Source organism: Amaranthus tricolor, chromosome 7 (genome assembly GCF_026212465.1).
Source record: "Amaranthus tricolor cultivar Red isolate AtriRed21 chromosome 7, ASM2621246v1, whole genome shotgun sequence".
Taxonomy (NCBI): Eukaryota; Viridiplantae; Streptophyta; class Magnoliopsida; order Caryophyllales; family Amaranthaceae; genus Amaranthus; species Amaranthus tricolor.
Genome location: NC_080053.1, coordinates 25,000,745 through 25,019,078, shown reverse-complemented (window position 1 = coordinate 25,019,078; position 18,334 = coordinate 25,000,745). Strand labels below are relative to the sequence as shown.

At 30.7% G+C, this 18,334-nt stretch overlaps 3 protein-coding genes and 1 pseudogene across 3 annotated transcripts in view; 2 read left to right on the top strand and 2 right to left on the bottom strand.

The window, feature by feature from the left end:
- The window catches only part of LOC130817389 (dirigent protein 22-like), a 715-nt gene extending 599 nt beyond the window's left edge, over positions 1-116 (bottom strand). The window contains exon 1 of the mRNA XM_057683063.1: positions 1-116. This exon is cut by the window's left edge and continues 599 nt beyond it. Coding sequence (XP_057539046.1) covers positions 1-31 — 31 coding nt within the window. The 5' untranslated portion in view covers positions 32-116.
- Positions 117-4,939: 4,823 nt separating this feature from the next.
- Positions 4,940-5,783, bottom strand: LOC130817388 (dirigent protein 19-like). The gene has a single exon (XM_057683062.1). The coding sequence runs from the start codon at positions 5,737-5,739 to the stop codon at positions 5,158-5,160; it is 582 nt and encodes a 193-aa protein (XP_057539045.1). The 5' UTR covers positions 5,740-5,783; the 3' UTR covers positions 4,940-5,157.
- Positions 5,784-6,779: 996 nt separating this feature from the next.
- LOC130817387 (NDR1/HIN1-like protein 13) lies at positions 6,780-9,911 on the top strand. The gene is made up of 2 exons (XM_057683061.1): positions 6,780-7,320; positions 9,386-9,911. The coding sequence occupies exons 1-2, from the start codon at positions 6,865-6,867 to the stop codon at positions 9,776-9,778; spliced, it is 849 nt and encodes a 282-aa protein (XP_057539044.1). The 5' UTR covers positions 6,780-6,864; the 3' UTR covers positions 9,779-9,911.
- Positions 9,912-10,476: 565 nt separating this feature from the next.
- On the top strand, positions 10,477-15,014 carry LOC130818639 (uncharacterized; annotated as a pseudogene).
- The last annotated feature ends 3,320 nt before the right edge of the window (positions 15,015-18,334 follow it).

The window sequence follows — 18,334 nt, the reverse complement described above, 5'->3', positions numbered from 1 at the left end:
AGAAAGTTGTTATTTGGAGAATACTTGGCATTGTGATTTATGAGAAAAGGGACAATTTTTTATGTGGGGTTTTGATTTTTAGTCTATTGGATTTTTGTTTGCATTGGACTTGGGTATGAATCATCACATGTATTTATAGTGGAATTAGGAAGGCCATGTGATATAAAAGTATAATAAAGTATGATTATGTAGTTATGTTTGACCGTGTCAATAAAATTGATACTCCCACCACCCCATTTAATTTACATCACTTTTTATATTTACTAATTCTTTATTGAGGCTATTTTAGTATAAGACGACTTCAATTGAGTCAGCTCAAATAATCTTTAAAAAATAACTGCTTTCTATACAAGTGGCAATTCAGTTTTCATTGTTTTTTTTGGTTTTTTTTACTAATGAACCTTTTGTATGCATCTCTCTCACGGTAAAATAGTCTTATACAAGACGTGTTGTTTTATACTTCATTAGTTTGTCTCATTTATTTTGAACTCTTACCTTATTTGGTAATTGACTCACTTTTTTTCTTTCAATCTCATTTACAAATTTATTATCTCTATTCATCTTAACCACTCATTTTTATCACCCACTTTTTTTTTGTCTTATTCTCCAACTCAATTTCCCTTTCCTCTAAATTTCATCCAAAAAACTTTTGAGTGCATTATCATAGGGACCCAGAGAGTATCATGTTGCTTTGTTTATTTTCTTTGTCAATGAATTTTTTTGGTCAAAGTAAGAATAAAAAACAGATAGAGTAGTATGCATTATCGTTATTGTCAAATTAAAAGGTTTTATTTGTATTAAATGATGCTAATGAAAATGGTTTGTAGCATAAATTTTCATGAAATCTACCATGTCATCTTCATGACAATTTTCTTTTATCATAAAAACGAATTGAAATTTTATCTTCCACTTATTAACATCTCTCCAAATGACAGACAAATAATTTTTACGCAAAAAATAAATGGATTAAAATAAAACAAGCATGTAAATTATTGAATTAGTTTTCCAAGGTTTTATTTCTTATTTTTATTTCTAAAAAGGTCAATAAATAATTAAATATCTTTCTCCAAACCAAAAAGTCTCCCATATTTTAATGCCCTACAAGTTTTGTCCATTGCTTGGAATTTAATATACTTCCTCCATCCTTCTCTTAATCTACTTTACTTTTTCACAATTTTCAAAAGAATTTAATTTTCTAAATATATTTCATAAAAAAAACTATAAAAGTATAACAATAAACTATTTATCTAATAAGATTAAATATATTCTATTGTAGAAGTATATATATCCTTTATTTCACGAAATTTACTTTACTTTTCTTTTTAGTCAACCATATTAAATTTATCTTATTTTTATTGTTGACCATGACTCATAGTTTTTATAATTCTCATCCACACAATTGATTTAAATTTCTCTAACAATTATCATTAGGGAAAAATTGATAGAGAGATATCTCACCGACATATTTCATCTCATCCACACATTCCGTCTCTTTAAAATGAAACATGTTAAATGAAAATAATAGGAAAAATAATCCAAATTAATCCAAATTTTTACTGGTTTTCCTATAATAATCATAACTTCTGATTAAACATAAATAATTCCAACTATAAGGGATGCTTACTAAGAATGCACGCAAGTAACCTCTTATCTATACAAGTCATTTTGCTTAAGAAATAAAAAATAAATACAAAATTGAATTTTAAAAAATTGAAAAAAAAAATAAAAAACAAAAATTGAATAAGTTTATTTTATATTTTAAGTTTTAATTTTTAATATTTTTGATTTTTGATTTGATTTTATTTTTTTGTTGTAATTAACCTGTAAAAATCGATCATTATTTGTGCAATAATGTTCTTGGGTATATGACCCTGAAATCATGATTATTTATGGTTAATTAAAATTGAGATTATTATAGAATAATCAATAAAAAATCAAATTACTCTGTGTATTTTTTAAAGAAAAAGTAATAGCCAACCAACTCACTAAGTAAAAGTAGGAATATGTACAAATACGCGATCCTACCCAACTTAACCATAGCTCCTTGCTAACATTTTTTTACAAGGAAGATTCTGATAATGTTCAATATATTTGACTATATAGGGCCTTCAAAAAATTAAAAGCCTTAATATTAAATTACACAATGTGTATTAAATGTTTTAAGATACAAAATTATTAGAAAAATATCATAATTTTTACCCGCCCTATTTTGTGATTCCCCCACCCACCCACCCAAAAATCCATGACTCCACCCACCCAATACTTGGCTATATTGTCAACACATATAATACTAATTTCTCTTCTTCTGACTAATTTAACATTCTCCATAAAAATGTTCGAGTTACCACTTTATCAATTTTATATTTATAAGTATTCTTCACTTCTCATGGGGCAACTTAATGGAAATGAATTGAATCATCATACATTTTATGTTACTATATAATAGCAAAAAAAAATTTGATTGTAAGTATGGTATTTGTCTTTTTTTTATTATTTAGTATTAATGGAATTTGTCTAATTTGCATTTTTTTACACATATCATATTTACATATTTATATTTTCGAAAAAACTCATACATTAATGGATGCAATAAATCACAATTATTCCAATCGCACAGTTGTATATAAACGCACTGTTTAAAAAATTATAATGGGAAATATATAATGTACCGTGTAGAACATTATATATTGTCTGATAAAATTTTGGAATTACACCGCGTAGAAAATTATAATACGGAATAAATTATATTTATTCCAGTGCAATTGGAATTACACAATTTAGAAAATTATACTATAAAATTGCAGTATGTATAAAATTATACAGCATTTAGGAAATTACTTGAAGTACAAATAATAGCCCATTTTTCAATCAATTGTTATTTAAAACTAAAATGACACAAAATTCAATTAATTGATCATTAAAATCAATAATTTATAATGCTAGAATACCATAATTACAATTTTGAATTTTAGCAAAAATGTGAAATGTGGTTTAAAATTTAAATTTTTATTAAAATATTAACGTATTTAAAAATCCGTGCATTGTATGAGTTTCTAAACCAGTTACCTATAAAGATGGAGTCAAGTAAAGGCACCTGAAATTAATATACTAATGTATCTAATATAAAATGTTAAAGATAAAGCCAAATGAAAATATCAATGACATGTTTACACATTTCAACACAAAGCCAAAATAAAAGCCGTAAACACTAATTTTTTATTGAGATCGTGACAATGAAATGACTTCAACCCAAATTCTGTAAAAAATAATTCACATATCATTGTTTTTTTAAATTTTTTTTTGTTAGTGAGCTGTTTGTATGGGTTCGTCTCACAGTGAGACGGTCTCATACAAGACTTGCTGGTTAGTAAAAGATTAAAAGCTACACCAACACCATGATTGTACCCTTATTTTTGGTGCTTTATATGCTTCATTCTAAAGATTCAACTCGTGCACTGGTTATATGGACCCTAATTAGTAGTAGTAATTATGAATATTGGAGTATTTTTTAAGGGTACCGATAAAAGTTTGAGTTAGGATCCTTTTTATTACTTAAAATATAATGGAGGGTCAATAATTCAAATCTAATAGTTAGAATTGCTTAATACGGAAAAATAGAAGAATTTTGAGATTTTATTTTTTATTTTAAAATAAGTGTTAAAATCTTAAAATGGATAATTGAGAAAAGTAAAAGAGAGAATCCTAATACATAAAGTTTTGCTTCTCCTCTTTTGTCTACTTTACCTACCCCAGTACAGCCTTGCAAGAGTAAATTTTTTTCTTGATCAAATTCATTAAAAAAAAAAAGGTGTTTTAATCAAAGAAGAATAGAACAAGAACACACAAATTTAATGTTAAAATATATAACATATCTTGATACATTAACAATCAGCTTAAGTTTTTTGTTGAATTGATTATTTGACATTGTATTAGAAACCAACGTGACAAAAGGTCACAAGTTCGAACTTCAACCACTCCTCATTTAAATATTTAGCGCCAGGTATGAGAAGGGTCTGTGCCACATCCACACTTTTAATCTAAAGGGCTCTTGTGTGAAGGAGCGTGTTAGAGTATATTAACATATTCTAAAGCCTTTATCATAAGTTTACATTTTTGATTGATTTGATTCCTTTACATTTAATATGGATCAATAACAATATGTTAACTACATGCACAAACAAAAATACAATAAATTATATATATATATATATATATATATATATATATATATATATATATATATATATATATATATATATATATATATATATATATATATATATATATATATATATATATATATATATATATACACGTATATATATATATACATATATATATATATATATATATATATATATATATATATATATATATATATATATATATATATATATATATATATATATATATATATATATATATATATATATATATATATATATATAACCTTAAAACGCTAATCAGAATAAGATTCTAAAAACCTTATTAGAAAAATGACTGAAGTTAATGCATAAAAATATAACTCATAATAACACAAATACTAATATTAAAAAAACTCTATTGCCTTTAATTTTACTATATGTTGGTAAAAGAGTTCTCATTTTAATAAATGAAGATCTTAACAAAATAGTAGAACAATGATGAGTTGCTAATAACTCTCAATATTTATAATCTAAGAAAAATATAAATGTAATATTCAGAAGATCAAGTGATCAAATCATACTCTTTATTTTCTAATATTCTTATCTAGAATATTTTATTTTAAATAAAGAGAATTTTAATTAACATTTTTGAGATATATTTATATAGAAAATAAAATATATACAAATATGTGATCGAGATCTTGGTAGAATTGTCTTATTTAGAGATGTTATTGCTTAAAAATTGCTTTAAAAATAAACGAAAAAAGCAAAAAACAACAACAAAATAATAATTTGTAATAATAATATTATAAAAGTATAGGCAATCGAATGATCTTCGACTACAATTCTTGACACAAATTAAGGTAATAATAAGTGTACTAAAGACATAATAGGCTGAAGAAAAAGAATAACTAGAAAAGGAAAATCAAAATTCAACTCACGACCTTTTTAAAAAAAGGAAAAATAGTACGTGTTTCAACTGTGATAAAATTCGATCTGGCTGTTAGTCATATTAATAATGCATGACATAACAATGATATTGAATAATAGCATCCCCATTCTTATGATTCCAAGTATGAGTTCTAGCTTGAACATAACCTCTAGCAAACCTAAACAAACCACTTCCTCCAATAATAGGCATTTCTCTTACCTTACTTGACACAATATTCCTTCCTAAAATAGTAATAGAACTACCATTGTATTTCCCTTCCATAAAAGCAAAATTCATAGCCATAAGAAGCCCTACTTGGTCTTGACTAGCAAAAGCATAAAAACCTTGGGCCTTACCCACAAGCTTAGAGCTCAATTTAGGCGCTAGGGTTAGTGGGTTATCAATCATGTTCATGTTCCCAAACCCATTAGGAGACTTATTGGGCGGGTTCACCACCGTGATAGACGTTGGGCTTGGCCCACCGACGACGTCGTGCCAATATACCATAAAATGACTAAGCTTCTCTTTAAGGAAAGTGAGCCCGAGTTCTTTGGCTTCTTCATGTTCTATGGTTTTATCAAAGGTAGCTTGAGTTTGGAATGGGAGGTAAAGGGAGTTGATAAGCAAAAGAAAAAAAGTTGTATTTTGGAGAAAACTTGACATAGTGAAAGTGACTTTGTGTGGATTTTTATTTATTGTGTCTATTGGATTATGGATATTTAACATAACATTTTACATGTATATAGTGGAGTAAAGGATGGCAATGTACATGTGTATCCCTTTGATTTTGCATTAAAGAAAAGCAAAGGGTTATTTAACAAAAATAGATATTTATAATAAATAAAGAGAGAGAATAGATTGAATTGATGAATTTGAAAACGAGTTAAATGAATGGATGTGATTAAATAAAAGTGGTGAACCATATCCAAAAATAGAAATAATGTAAAATGAGTGAGACCGACTAAAATGACATGAATGCAAAATAAGTGGGATGAAGGCAGAAGTATGATGTTATGTATAGTGACAAAGCTATTAATCGATGGTTGGCCACGACCCACTACGTCGTCAAAATATTCGTCGGTCTTCAGCCAATTATTAGCAAAAGAATTAGTGATGACAAAGAGTTTGTTTACTCATTATGTTTATACTGTTACATGCATAGTTTCTATTTACACAGGATTTTAAATGTTGGATGTACGTAATGTTACTCACATTAGTGATTATTTATTGCATACATCATCTGGAACTAAAGAAATTATAAGTCTTTGTTCCCATAAAGAATTTTATTTTGTACATAGAAGTACTAATTATAATTTAAACTAATCTTTTCTTAATGTAATTATTAACTATGATAAATTAAGATATGCATAGTGACTTATACTCTATTCTTAGAGTTATTTAAAAAAAAACTAGTAATTAAAACTAGAGATGACAAAATATATTAATGATAGAGGGTGGGGGAAAGTGTGACAATTGACAACCCACATATGTCTTATTTAGAAGATATAATAATAACACCTTTCATCCCTATTATTCTCTTTTCCAACACAATTATTATTTACCCTTATTCACCATAATCACTAATCATTTTTCATCCTAATCATTATCCACCATGACAAAAAATATATATTTTAATCCCAAAAATGAAGAAAATTAAAATTAATATATCAATACAATTATCATTTTTCATCATGTATTACAAAATTTAATATTTACCAAAATTATTTAAATCAAAATCAAAATTTTCAATCTCTCGGCTAAACTTGAACACCGCTCCCCATTTCATTAATGGAGGAGCGGGTCCCAACAACCAGTCACGACAATCACCACAATCATCAAACCTCAATGCATGAGGCGGGTCAAGAAGACGAAATTGATGATTATTATGTTATTGACAATGTTAATGGTACCAAAAACAATATTGATGACCAAATGCCGATCATTGTTCCACCCCATGATACGTATGTTATATTAGTTCCTAAAGATCAAATATATCGGGTCCCACCTCCGGAAAATGCCGAGATCGTAGAAAAATATCGGAATCCGGTGCAAATTAGCCGAAGTGGCCGTCCGCGGTGTGCATATTGGTCGTTGTCAATTGTTTTGGTGGTGGCGTTCATTATTAGTGTGTTTATTTGCATTCATCATTTTACGTTGAAACCTAAGAATCCTACCTTCTATATCAAGCATTTTGCTATCAAGACTCAAGTTCATAATAAGAAAAACCATTCTCTTGGATTTCAGGTGAATAGATTGTTTTTTTAAATTATTTTTTATGTCAAAAATAATTTTTTTTGTTATCATTTTAATTTATTTGTGGGCGGTTTGTACGATGTTTATGAGTGTTGGAAAAATATCAACCCAAAAGTACACGTATAGCAATAATTACGATTAAATAGGATTTTTACTTATTAGTTTTTGTTTCTGTTATTATTAGTTTTTATTTTTTTAGTTGGTTCTATTTATTTATCTATTATTTAAGTTATCTATTCCGTGTAGTTCAGTCACTTTATCGTCTCGAGCCGGGGGAATCCTTTGGTCGCGCTCTCCTTTATGGGTATTAGTTGCCGTCGTTTGTCCCTCTCCAGACCCTATCCATAATTTTTCTATAAGCGGGATACACTGAGTATGATGATGATGAAATAGGATTTTTACGTTAAATTTCAATTTCAGGTCACTTTAAAATGCAGTAAATTATTGACTATAACTTACATTTACGGTTAGACCGGTCTTCATGTGTTTCAATGCATACATGCATGTATGCCTTCACACACCTTTGTGTCTAACTCTTACACTCTTTAATTATGTGTTACTTAACAATTAAACCACTAAAATAAACCCTATTTATACTAATGTTAAATCATAAATACTAAGCCACACTCTAGTTAAGGGTAGGGCTGAATAAAATTTGGTCAAAACCACAAACTAAACTGTAATTTAAGTATTTGGTCTGGTCTACGGTCTAAATGGTCTGGTCCAATTTTTTTCTTCTAAAATTACGGTTTTTGGTCCGATCCTAGTTTAAAAATTTTTAGACCAAACCAGACCGGAAACCTGTAAGATGAAACATGTAAGGTTTGTGAATTTTTTTTTTTTTCGAATTTCAATAGAATTTTCAGATTATTAAGTTGGTGTTGATTTTTGGAATTTCAATTAGAACTTAAGTTTATGACTGTGGTGTTGTAGTGTTTATGTATTAGCATTAGAAAATGATATGTTCCTTAAGAGAATTTGTGTTGATTTGTTCCTTAACATTCTCAAATTTGTATTGATAATCTGATTTTGTTATGTGCATTGTGGTAACACTTAAAAGCAAAAAAACCATAGACCAAACCAGATCGGACCATTGTAGAACGGTCTGGTTCGGTCCGGTCTGGAGTTATAATTGGTCTGATTTGGTCTAAAAAATTTTCAGACTGGAATTTTTTGTCTGTTTTGATTTTAGTGTCAAATCAAATCAAATCGGACCGTGTGCACCCCAAGTTAAGGGGAGAGGAAAGATTGTAAAATGAACGCGTTAAGGATCGAACCTAAGACATTCGAGTGGCATTGTGGTGTAACTTAGAATCTTTATTTATGGAATTTTTGGATTGAATAATGTACGTAACTGCATGAGCTAATATTAATTATAAAAGAATACTCACAAAGAAGGATATCATCTAAGTTGGGTGAAACTTATTATATCGTTGTGATTTTTTATCGCTTTCATATTATTACTTGATCAAAGTTTCCGATTCCATGTCATAAGACAAGAAAAGTTAATTTTAAAGTATCGTATTGAATTTTACTCATTGTTTCATTGTGTTTTGAGGGGTTCGATTTTCACTTTTTTTAACGTGCACATAAAAAACTTTGTTCATCTTCAAGAAAATACTCTATAACCTTTTATTTTTAGACCGTTAATAAATCAATTCAACCAGAAACTTAAACTAATAATATAAGAGGGGATTGGTGAATAAGATTTAGACTTATGACTACTTAATTACGTCGGCTTTTTTTTCATGTCAAGAAACCAACTCAACAAAAAACTCAAACTAATAATTAAAGCCTCGTAATATGTTATATAATTCATTAAAGCCGTCTTGAAAAATTTGGGGTCCTGTGCATAACTTTTATTTTGTTTCTTATTTATAGAAAATGTATTTATTTTATAATTAAACTTAACAAATTTCATTTTTTGATTAACTGGGGCATGTGCGGCCGATCACCTCGCATACCCTTAAAGATCCTCTAATTCAATCATAGAAAACAATTCTTATTATTTTTACTCTTCTCATCTAATTATTGTTTCAATTGATAATTATATTAGGTTTCCATGGAAACAAGCAACCCAAATAATGTGAATGATATTGGTTATGTAGAAGGCATAGCCATACTTATGTACAAAGGGAAGAAGATAGGGCATGGCTCATTTCCTAGGTTGGAAAATCAAGGATCACGCAAAACTAATACAATGGAAGTGAAAATTGCTACATTATCCTCTAAAGGAGGTTTGCCTAAAGAGTTACAACCTCAATCTTCTAACAACAAAAAAAGTAAACCATTAAATTTCAACTTGTTATTGAACATTCCTCTTAAGATGAAGACATGGTTGTATACCAAGAAAGTTGATGTTAAGGTTAATTGTGACTTTGAACTCAATTCCATTGGAGATAATATTAAAGTTTTATCCCGAAAATGTGACGTTCAAAGAAAATTATGACTGCTGGAAAATAATCTATATGTGATTTCACATCGAAGAATTAGAAAGAGGTTGACCAATTATATATAAGCTTGATACTCAAAGACATGTGTATGCAGTCAACTCTCATGTTATGTGGATCTGATTTAAAGCCCAGTAAATTTATCATGATAACTAATAGTCATGAGAAGATGATTGTATATATAGACTTTTTATATCAAGTTGTTGATTTAGTGTTTCAATTTTCAAATATTTCTCTCAAAAAAAGAATGTTGGTTAAACACAGGTTAGTGTGGATGTCAATATAGAGTATATATTTTTAGTATTTTGGTATAATTTTTTATTTCCTAAGTTGATTAGTTGCTTAAAATGGAAAAGAAAATTGTAAAGATTTTACTAAATAGGGGACTTGAGTTTGTTTCAATTTTTTGCTTGGTTAGTTTCTTTTTCAATAACATTTCATGTAAAATGAGAAGCTCACGTATGATAGCATACCAGGACATGTTATCTGGAATAGCCTCAAAGCTAGATGTATTTCTCTAGTGTATATTGAGGTCATACGGGATATGTATGACAACGTTTCGACTACCATTCAAACACCTGTGGGGCCGTTTTCGGTTAAAGTGGGACTACATCAGGGATCGACTCTAAGCCCTTTCATCTTTACTGTCATAATGGAAGAGATTTCTAAATCTATTTGGGAGACGGTGCCGTGGTGCATGATATTCGCGGACGACATAATGCTGGTCGCAGAAACTAGAGAGGAGGTTAGTAACAAATTGGATGAGTGGAGAGAAGCTTTAAAAGGTAAAGGTTTTGCGCATCAGCCGTACGAAGACCGAGTATTTGCGATGTGACTTTAGTGGGACATCACCGGTAGGTGAAACAGAGGCGTCCATTGATGATACAGTAGTTAAGAGCACAACCAGGTACAAATATTTGGGATCAATCATTCAAAGGGATGGGGAGATTAACAGGGATATAAAGCATCGTATACAGGAAAATTCCCAAGCAAGTTAAAAGGAAATTTCCAGGTACAAATAGTTGGCTTAAGTGGCGAGCACCCACCGCAGTGTTATGTGATAGGAAATTCTCAAGCAAGTTAAAAGGAAAATTCTACCGGGCGGCAATCAGACCTGCTTTGCTATATGGGACTGAATGTTGGCATGTAAAGAAGATTTTCGAACATAAAATGGAAGTTACAGAAATGCGTATGCTGAGGTGGATGTGTGGGCACACTTTGATGGATAGAATTAGGAACCAAGAGTTTAGGGACAAACTAGGGGTAGCCCCTATATCTGGAAAAATGCGAGAGAATAGATTGAGGTGGTTTGGTCATGTGCAGAGGAAGACTTTCGACACCCCTGTGAGGAGGGTAGAAAGCATTATAGTAGATGGTAAGAGTAGTCGAGGTAGCCCAAAGAGAACATGGGATGAGCAAATAAGAGTAGACTTGCAGGAGTTAAACCTCTCTGAGGACCTGACCAGGGATAGGAGCAGTTGGAGACGTCATATCCACGTCTTATATTACTGATGTTCGTCCTTTGACCTCTTAGTGCCCTCAACCCCTTGCCCTTACCGTTTCCTTTCTATTTAGTTCTTTGTTTTCTTTTGTCGTGGTCCTTCTGTCTATAGGCCTTTAAGTTGTGCTGCTTGTGTTATTCGCGTCTCTTTATCTTTCTCGAGTCGGGGGACTCCTTTATGGGTATGAGTTGCCGCTGTCCTTTCCTCCCCAGACCCTGGCCTTAGCTTTCTAAGAGCGGGATATACTGGGTAGGATGATGATGATGTAAAATGAGAAGCTCAAAAAAAAAAAAAACTTATGAAAGGAATTTAAAATTATACTTCTAAATAGAGGTATTCAAAAAAGATTTGATGACTCAACACTTATTTGACCTTAAAACCAAATTCGACTATGACATGAATTAAAATAAATTTAAAATTATATAAAGAAATCAATGTCAACACAAGATTTTGAACCAACTCAAAACGACTGATGATACAATTTTATTTTAAAAACTACTTACCACATAATTTATTCCGCATGGAGATATAGTATAACACCCCAGAATTTCCGACCCCTTAATGAAACCAAAACCGTAAAGGACGGGAGGAAATTTGGGTGTTACATAAAAGAAAAGGAAAAGAATTTGGATAAACGTTAAATATTAACTTTAAAAAAGGTGCGTGGAAATTTCGGCAGCATCTCTTCTAAAAATCGAACATGTGGTAGAGCATTTAGCAATATAAAAACATTAAAAATCTAAGGCATCATTGCCTTTAACATCTCACACCACGACGGAATGATTTGTCGCCGGCTTCTCAAATCAACATGCCAAGCATGGATCGTGGTTCCAGTGTCGACATTTGCATTTTAAAAAGACTTAACTCCTTAAAACCATACAGAGTTATAAACTACGCAGCAGAAATATAAATATACATGGGAGGACACCAGGGCTCATAACAAAACACATACAACCAAAGTTTGCAAAAGATAGCAAGAGCTACAAAATCGAAAGATAGCGGTATGACACAGGTTATGCTTCGCCCTCATCACTCTCACCCAATGCAATGCAAAAAAAGTTCCAATACCTACTACACTTGTCTATGATCCTCCTGCTGCTCGACAATAGACCAAAGGCCAATGTGTCATAGCAGAACAATCATAGAAAGTCATCAACAATCAAACATAAACACAAACACGTACACGTCAGTAACTAACATCAAATATAATACATCAAATATAATAAGGCAACTACTAGATAGCATTATATAATAAAACAACATAAGATAGCATTATCAGCCACTTATACTTCTTAATTTCATTACGTGCTTTCCAACCCGAACCATGTGTTCTTGGGTAGAATGCAGGTCTTCACGCTCCTCTTTTCAAACATAAACTCTTGCAAAACACGTATAGTATCAACTCGACCAAGGCATTAACAGAATACCTAACACATGACCTTGTAGAGCTTGTCTATCTTAAGCTAAGTGTGATCATAATCTGTAATACCCTTGAGGTAACTTAACTTAGACACACTTCTCACTAGCATAAACTATTCTATCAATAAGTAGATATTCTATCAAAAAGTAAACGTTCTATCATTGTGTAAGCTTTCTATCAAAGAATGAACCTTCTATCATTAAACAACTTTCGATCAATGAATAAATTTTTTATCACTGAATAACTTTCTATCAGTAGATCTTTCTCTACTTCCTGGCATAGTGACACGGCCAAGGGCGTTATCGGCCATCCGGTGCCCATGGCAAAGTATGAGCTCATACCCCCTCCAGCTGACCCTCTCGGCTCCTACCTTCGGGAAAAACTAACACACTGTGGTTCTAAACCAGTGAAGACGCCACTATATTGAGGTTTGCAAGGCCCGCATGGTAACACCTTGGTCAAGGGGCGGTATCGGCCATCCGGCGCCCAGTGACCCAAGCATGCTCATACCCCCCCCCCCCACCCCCCCCCCCCCCCCCCCTTTACGGTTGTCCTGTCGAACCTCACCTAGAGGACTACTAAATCAACCGGACATAATCCAATTGAGTCACGCCAGCTAATCATAATCTAATACTTTATCAGATGGAAATAACTTCCACTTTCGACTAATAATGAGCGCCTTGGGATAACAGCACGCCAAAACCCACTGAGCCACTCATCAAAATATGAAATTCACCTCTAAAGGAGTCATTCTAACTCCAAGTAAGGCATAATCCAATTCTTAGATAAATAAGGGAGTGGTCCCCACCTCCTACTAACACTCTCATTCTCTATAGCTATTCTAAGCGTAAAGATTTCATAATCGATAGCTCTTCATATAAAGTGTACTCACTAGTATCTCATAGTTTCAATGTAATGTATATTATCACAATAAACAATAATGTCTTAAGGAAAATTGCATATAAGGGTTAGTTACTGTGTATACATACCTGTAAGCGTCACTGCACGATCAAAAGTTACAAAATCACCCGACTAATGCTCTACTTTCCTCTTACAAAATGGGCACCTATATAAGTTATGAGCAGAACTAATAAGTTCCCTTAACTACTTTGCCATACCAAACTAAATGCCTATGTAACCACTATCAACCATTCAACATGAGTTTTTCGATTACTCTAGCACGTACACAACTCATTCAATATAAGTCAAAATCATTAACTCAACATAATATAAGTCTTTCCATCAATTTAAAGTAGAATTATGTGTGAATCGTTTCTTCACATTAACTAATTTTGAGCATATCGGCTCACGTTACCCAAAAATAACTAATCACAACTAAATCTTACAATTTTAATATAACATTAATATAACGATAAGGCAAATCTTAGAGTTATCGTATCGGGATATCATTTGTTACATTCTCCAAAGCTATTAAGAAATATAGTCAAAACAACACGACAAATTACTTTAGCAACCATCAACGATAAGTTGAAATTATGCTCTTGGCTTACTAATATCATGTATCTATAACTTCAATAATAGCTTAATAAGGGTATTTGTAATTCACAACGATTAGTAACTATTATTCCCAATTTAATCAATCAAAATCATTTTCATAGTCAACTAGCATCATCACCGTTACTAATTATTCACAACAATAACCAGTCGACCAAATCTTAAAACAACTTTTAAAGTTATTTAATCAATCATCACCAAAATATAGTATAAAACACACATCATTAGTAATTTCATCTCTAAATCCAAGCCCTAATCGTTTCGTGTTCAAGGATAACATATTTAATTACTACCCATACTAATATTCAAAGAAACTAATACAAAATCAACACACAACCCATAATTTCAAATCACACTTCAAACCCTAAGTCATAAACATGTTTAATTCATCAATCAAATTCTTACCCACAAAAAGATTCAATGAAATTAACACAACCAACATCAAACTCAATAAAACTCCAATTAAAAGCTAGAAAATAAATTAGAGAAAAGAGGAGATGCTCACAAAGGAGAACTAGTAAAAATGGTGAAGAGGTGAGTGAAGGTTGTGGTGGTGGTGAACCGAGGCTGTCGTGGTGGATGAAGGGCCCAACGCAACAGCTTGCTGCTGCCTACTGATTGCACAACGCAGCCTGGCTGTTGGGGTTCAAGTGCACCAGACGGCTGTTTGTAGGCAGGGAAGGAACGCAACTGGTTGCTGTTGCTAGGCCGCCTGCTGCGGGTGATTCTCGTGGTTGCAGATGGACCGTGAGGAAGAAGGGAGTGAGTGAAAGAGAGAAGAGAAGAGAGGGGAAGTGACGGCGTGTGAATTGAGTGAGGGAGGGAGTAATACCCACTTAAAACCCTAACTCATCCTATTTATTTAATTTATACACTTATTTATTTATTTGTTTACCTAGGTTCATTTTCTTGAAAGGCCTAACTAGGAAAACTCACCTTCGAGTGCTCACACATTTTAATAAAATAATTATTTTGATTCGAACGTCTTTATTAAGAAATCGTAATTGTATTTTTAATATAAATATATGTTAATATTTAAATTCGTATATGAAAGGAGTTTATTAAAACTACTTCTAAATTAATTTAACATAATTATAAAATCTTCAAAAGTTATTAAAATATTAATTAATGACATCAGAAAATTTCGGGGTGTTACATATAGCTAGCTTTTTATATTAGTTTTGTAGAGTAATTAGATAAAAAGGATATCACATCTAAATATAATTTTCATTCGAGAATCATATTATCATACATCATACAATTTAATAATTTAATAAAAGTATTGTAGAAATGATAAATGTCAATTACTCCACATTAAACCAAAATTAGACAAGATATATATGCATATATGCACTCTCAATTAAGATAAGAAATATTGAGTTATCTATGGGTTGGGTAGTATATAAGTGAATATAACAATTTTTATATTTTAAAGTGAGAAACATTAATACTTTATGAACCATCTCTTAAAAAAAAAAAAGCGAACACATGTGTATTTTTTAAGGGCCTACAAATTAATTTCGCTCAGGGCCATTAAAATATCTAAAACGGCCCTAAACTTAGGGGGTATTTGGTAAGTATGAATGGAAATTTAAGGATAAAAAATGTGAGATTGAGATTGAAAATGATTATTGGGAATTGTTAAAATATAACCCGATTAATGGGAATAATTTAAAAATTGTAATACTTTTTGTTTGGTGGATTGGAGTGAGATTGAAAATAAAATTAAAATTTACCAATTTATCCTTTAAAAAAATAATTTTAGAAGTATAATATCATTTGTTTAGATTGTAGTTTTACTAATTTATAACTTATAAGGGCATAAAAGTCTTTTAACATCTTTCTCCATTTTTCACCCATTTATTACCAACTTCCAATTTAATGGGAATTGACCCAATTTTATTCCCATTTTCAAACTTAACTTTTAATCCCATTTCACTAACCAAACATGGAATATTCACATTTTGGGATTTTTAATCTCATTTCCATCTTCAATTCCCTTCTACCAAACACATTCTTACTTTTTTTTTCTTCTTCTTTTTTGGTTTTTAGGGTTAGTGGGAATTGGAACAACAGATGAAGGAGGGAATTGGGCACGATTTTATTTTAGGTTTTAGGTTTTTGAGAGGGGATGAAAATTTAGTTTTGAAATTAAGATTTTGAGAAACACTTTTACTCATACATAGCCCATAGTATCATATTTGGGCGACACATTTTATATTTGTCGCATAAATGCACCTTTGTGCTTCATTTACTGAGGGTGGCACCCTAAATAATCCTTGTGCCACGCACTGTTATATGACGCCCAAAGGTTTATAAAGTTGACGTCTAAGACTGTTTTTCTTGTAGTTGATACTTCGTAGAGATTCGATAGAAAGCTTTAGACAATATTTTGAAATATAGATATACTATTATTTATTTGATGATGTAAATATTTTTTTTATGACATAATTGGATAAATTATTGAATAAATACAAATTAGATATGAATAGTAAAACTTTATCATACACATAAGCTATTTATTACACGGGTATCTATCTAGTCCAGGATAACATTACAATTCAATATATATAATGCAAGTGAGAATCGGGTCTTGTTTCAGTAGGAGAGTAAATACCATTTTTCCAAATCAGGTCATTTGCTTGATTATCTCCTTCCTTCAACCTATCCAATCCAAAAAATAGATTTAATAAAACTTAATTAAAAAAACATTCAAAGAAAAGTTAGTTATTAAATTCATACCCAAATTTTTTATTGTTTAATATCATGTGTATAATTCTACTTAGTACATTTGCAAACAAAAATGTAATTGTAATAATTTATATTTTGGTTGAAAAAAAATTCCTTCAAAAGTGACATTTGCACCAAGATAATAACCTTACATTTGGAATTTTCATTAATGGTTGAGGCTAAACTTTAGGCATTTTAAATGCCTCAATTTTAGATTCAAGATCAAGTCTTATCACACATTATTTTTTTAATAATTTATCACACATTATTATTAGGTAATTACCATATACATCTTCTCAAATTGAGAACTAATAAAAATTGTTTCAATAATTACCCTTTTTCTTAATTCCTCACTTTTCTAAGATAAATTTTGTAACAAGGCAATATCAATTTACATTTCAAATTGAATATATTTTATTCCCTTGAATATATTTTTGAAGAGTTGGAAATAATTTTTAGCACAATAAAATACAATTAATTATGACAAATATGGGTAATGAAAAGTTTACAAAGGAAGGGGAAGCAAAACGGACGTTAGAGAAACAAGTATTACACCAAAGAAAGAATATGCCAATGTGTCCGATTAGATTGGGCATTGGTGGTGCCGCCGTTGCGGCTGCCATCGGCTACCTTGTCTTGTACTCCAAGAAAAAGCCTGAGGCCTCCGCTATGGATGTTGCTAAAGTCACCACTGGTGTTGCTACTCCTGATAACACCCAGCCTCGCAATTAGCATGAGATCTTAGCGATAAATAATATATTATTACAACTTTTTGTGTGACACGTTCTTACCGTGAAATCTTATTTGTACATGAGCTGAATAGACCAACAAATACAATTATTAGTATATAAGTTTATTGTTTTAAAGTCTGTCTTAATGAAAGATGGTCTTTCAGAAAAGTAGTTCTTTATCATTAGGCCAAATATTTTACTTTTAAATAATAATTATTATTTTAAATAATATTTTATTTTATAAATTATAATTATTTTTGATTGAGTATAATTATTTTTTTAATTTCTACCTTTTATATTTGTTTAAACTTAATTGATAGTTTAGGATTTACATTGAGTGGTGCACATAGACACATGGTCAGTTTAATTTTAGTCTTGATTTCCTGTAGACATAATGTGAAAGTTTAACGTATTTTTACTTGATAGCACGATGCTACCAGTCACCAGAAGCACTATGTTGGATCCATTCATGGGTAGTTTATTCATAAATTTTATATTTTTATTATTGAAAGATTAAGTGTTTAAACTTTTTCCCCTTTATTTTCTAACCCAAATTTACGTCTAAATCTTTGTTCCTGTAATTTTTCATCCATATTTTGTTATTGTTGTCTATCAAAGATAGATTTTATCTTTTCAACTCAACTCTTTTTGTATAAG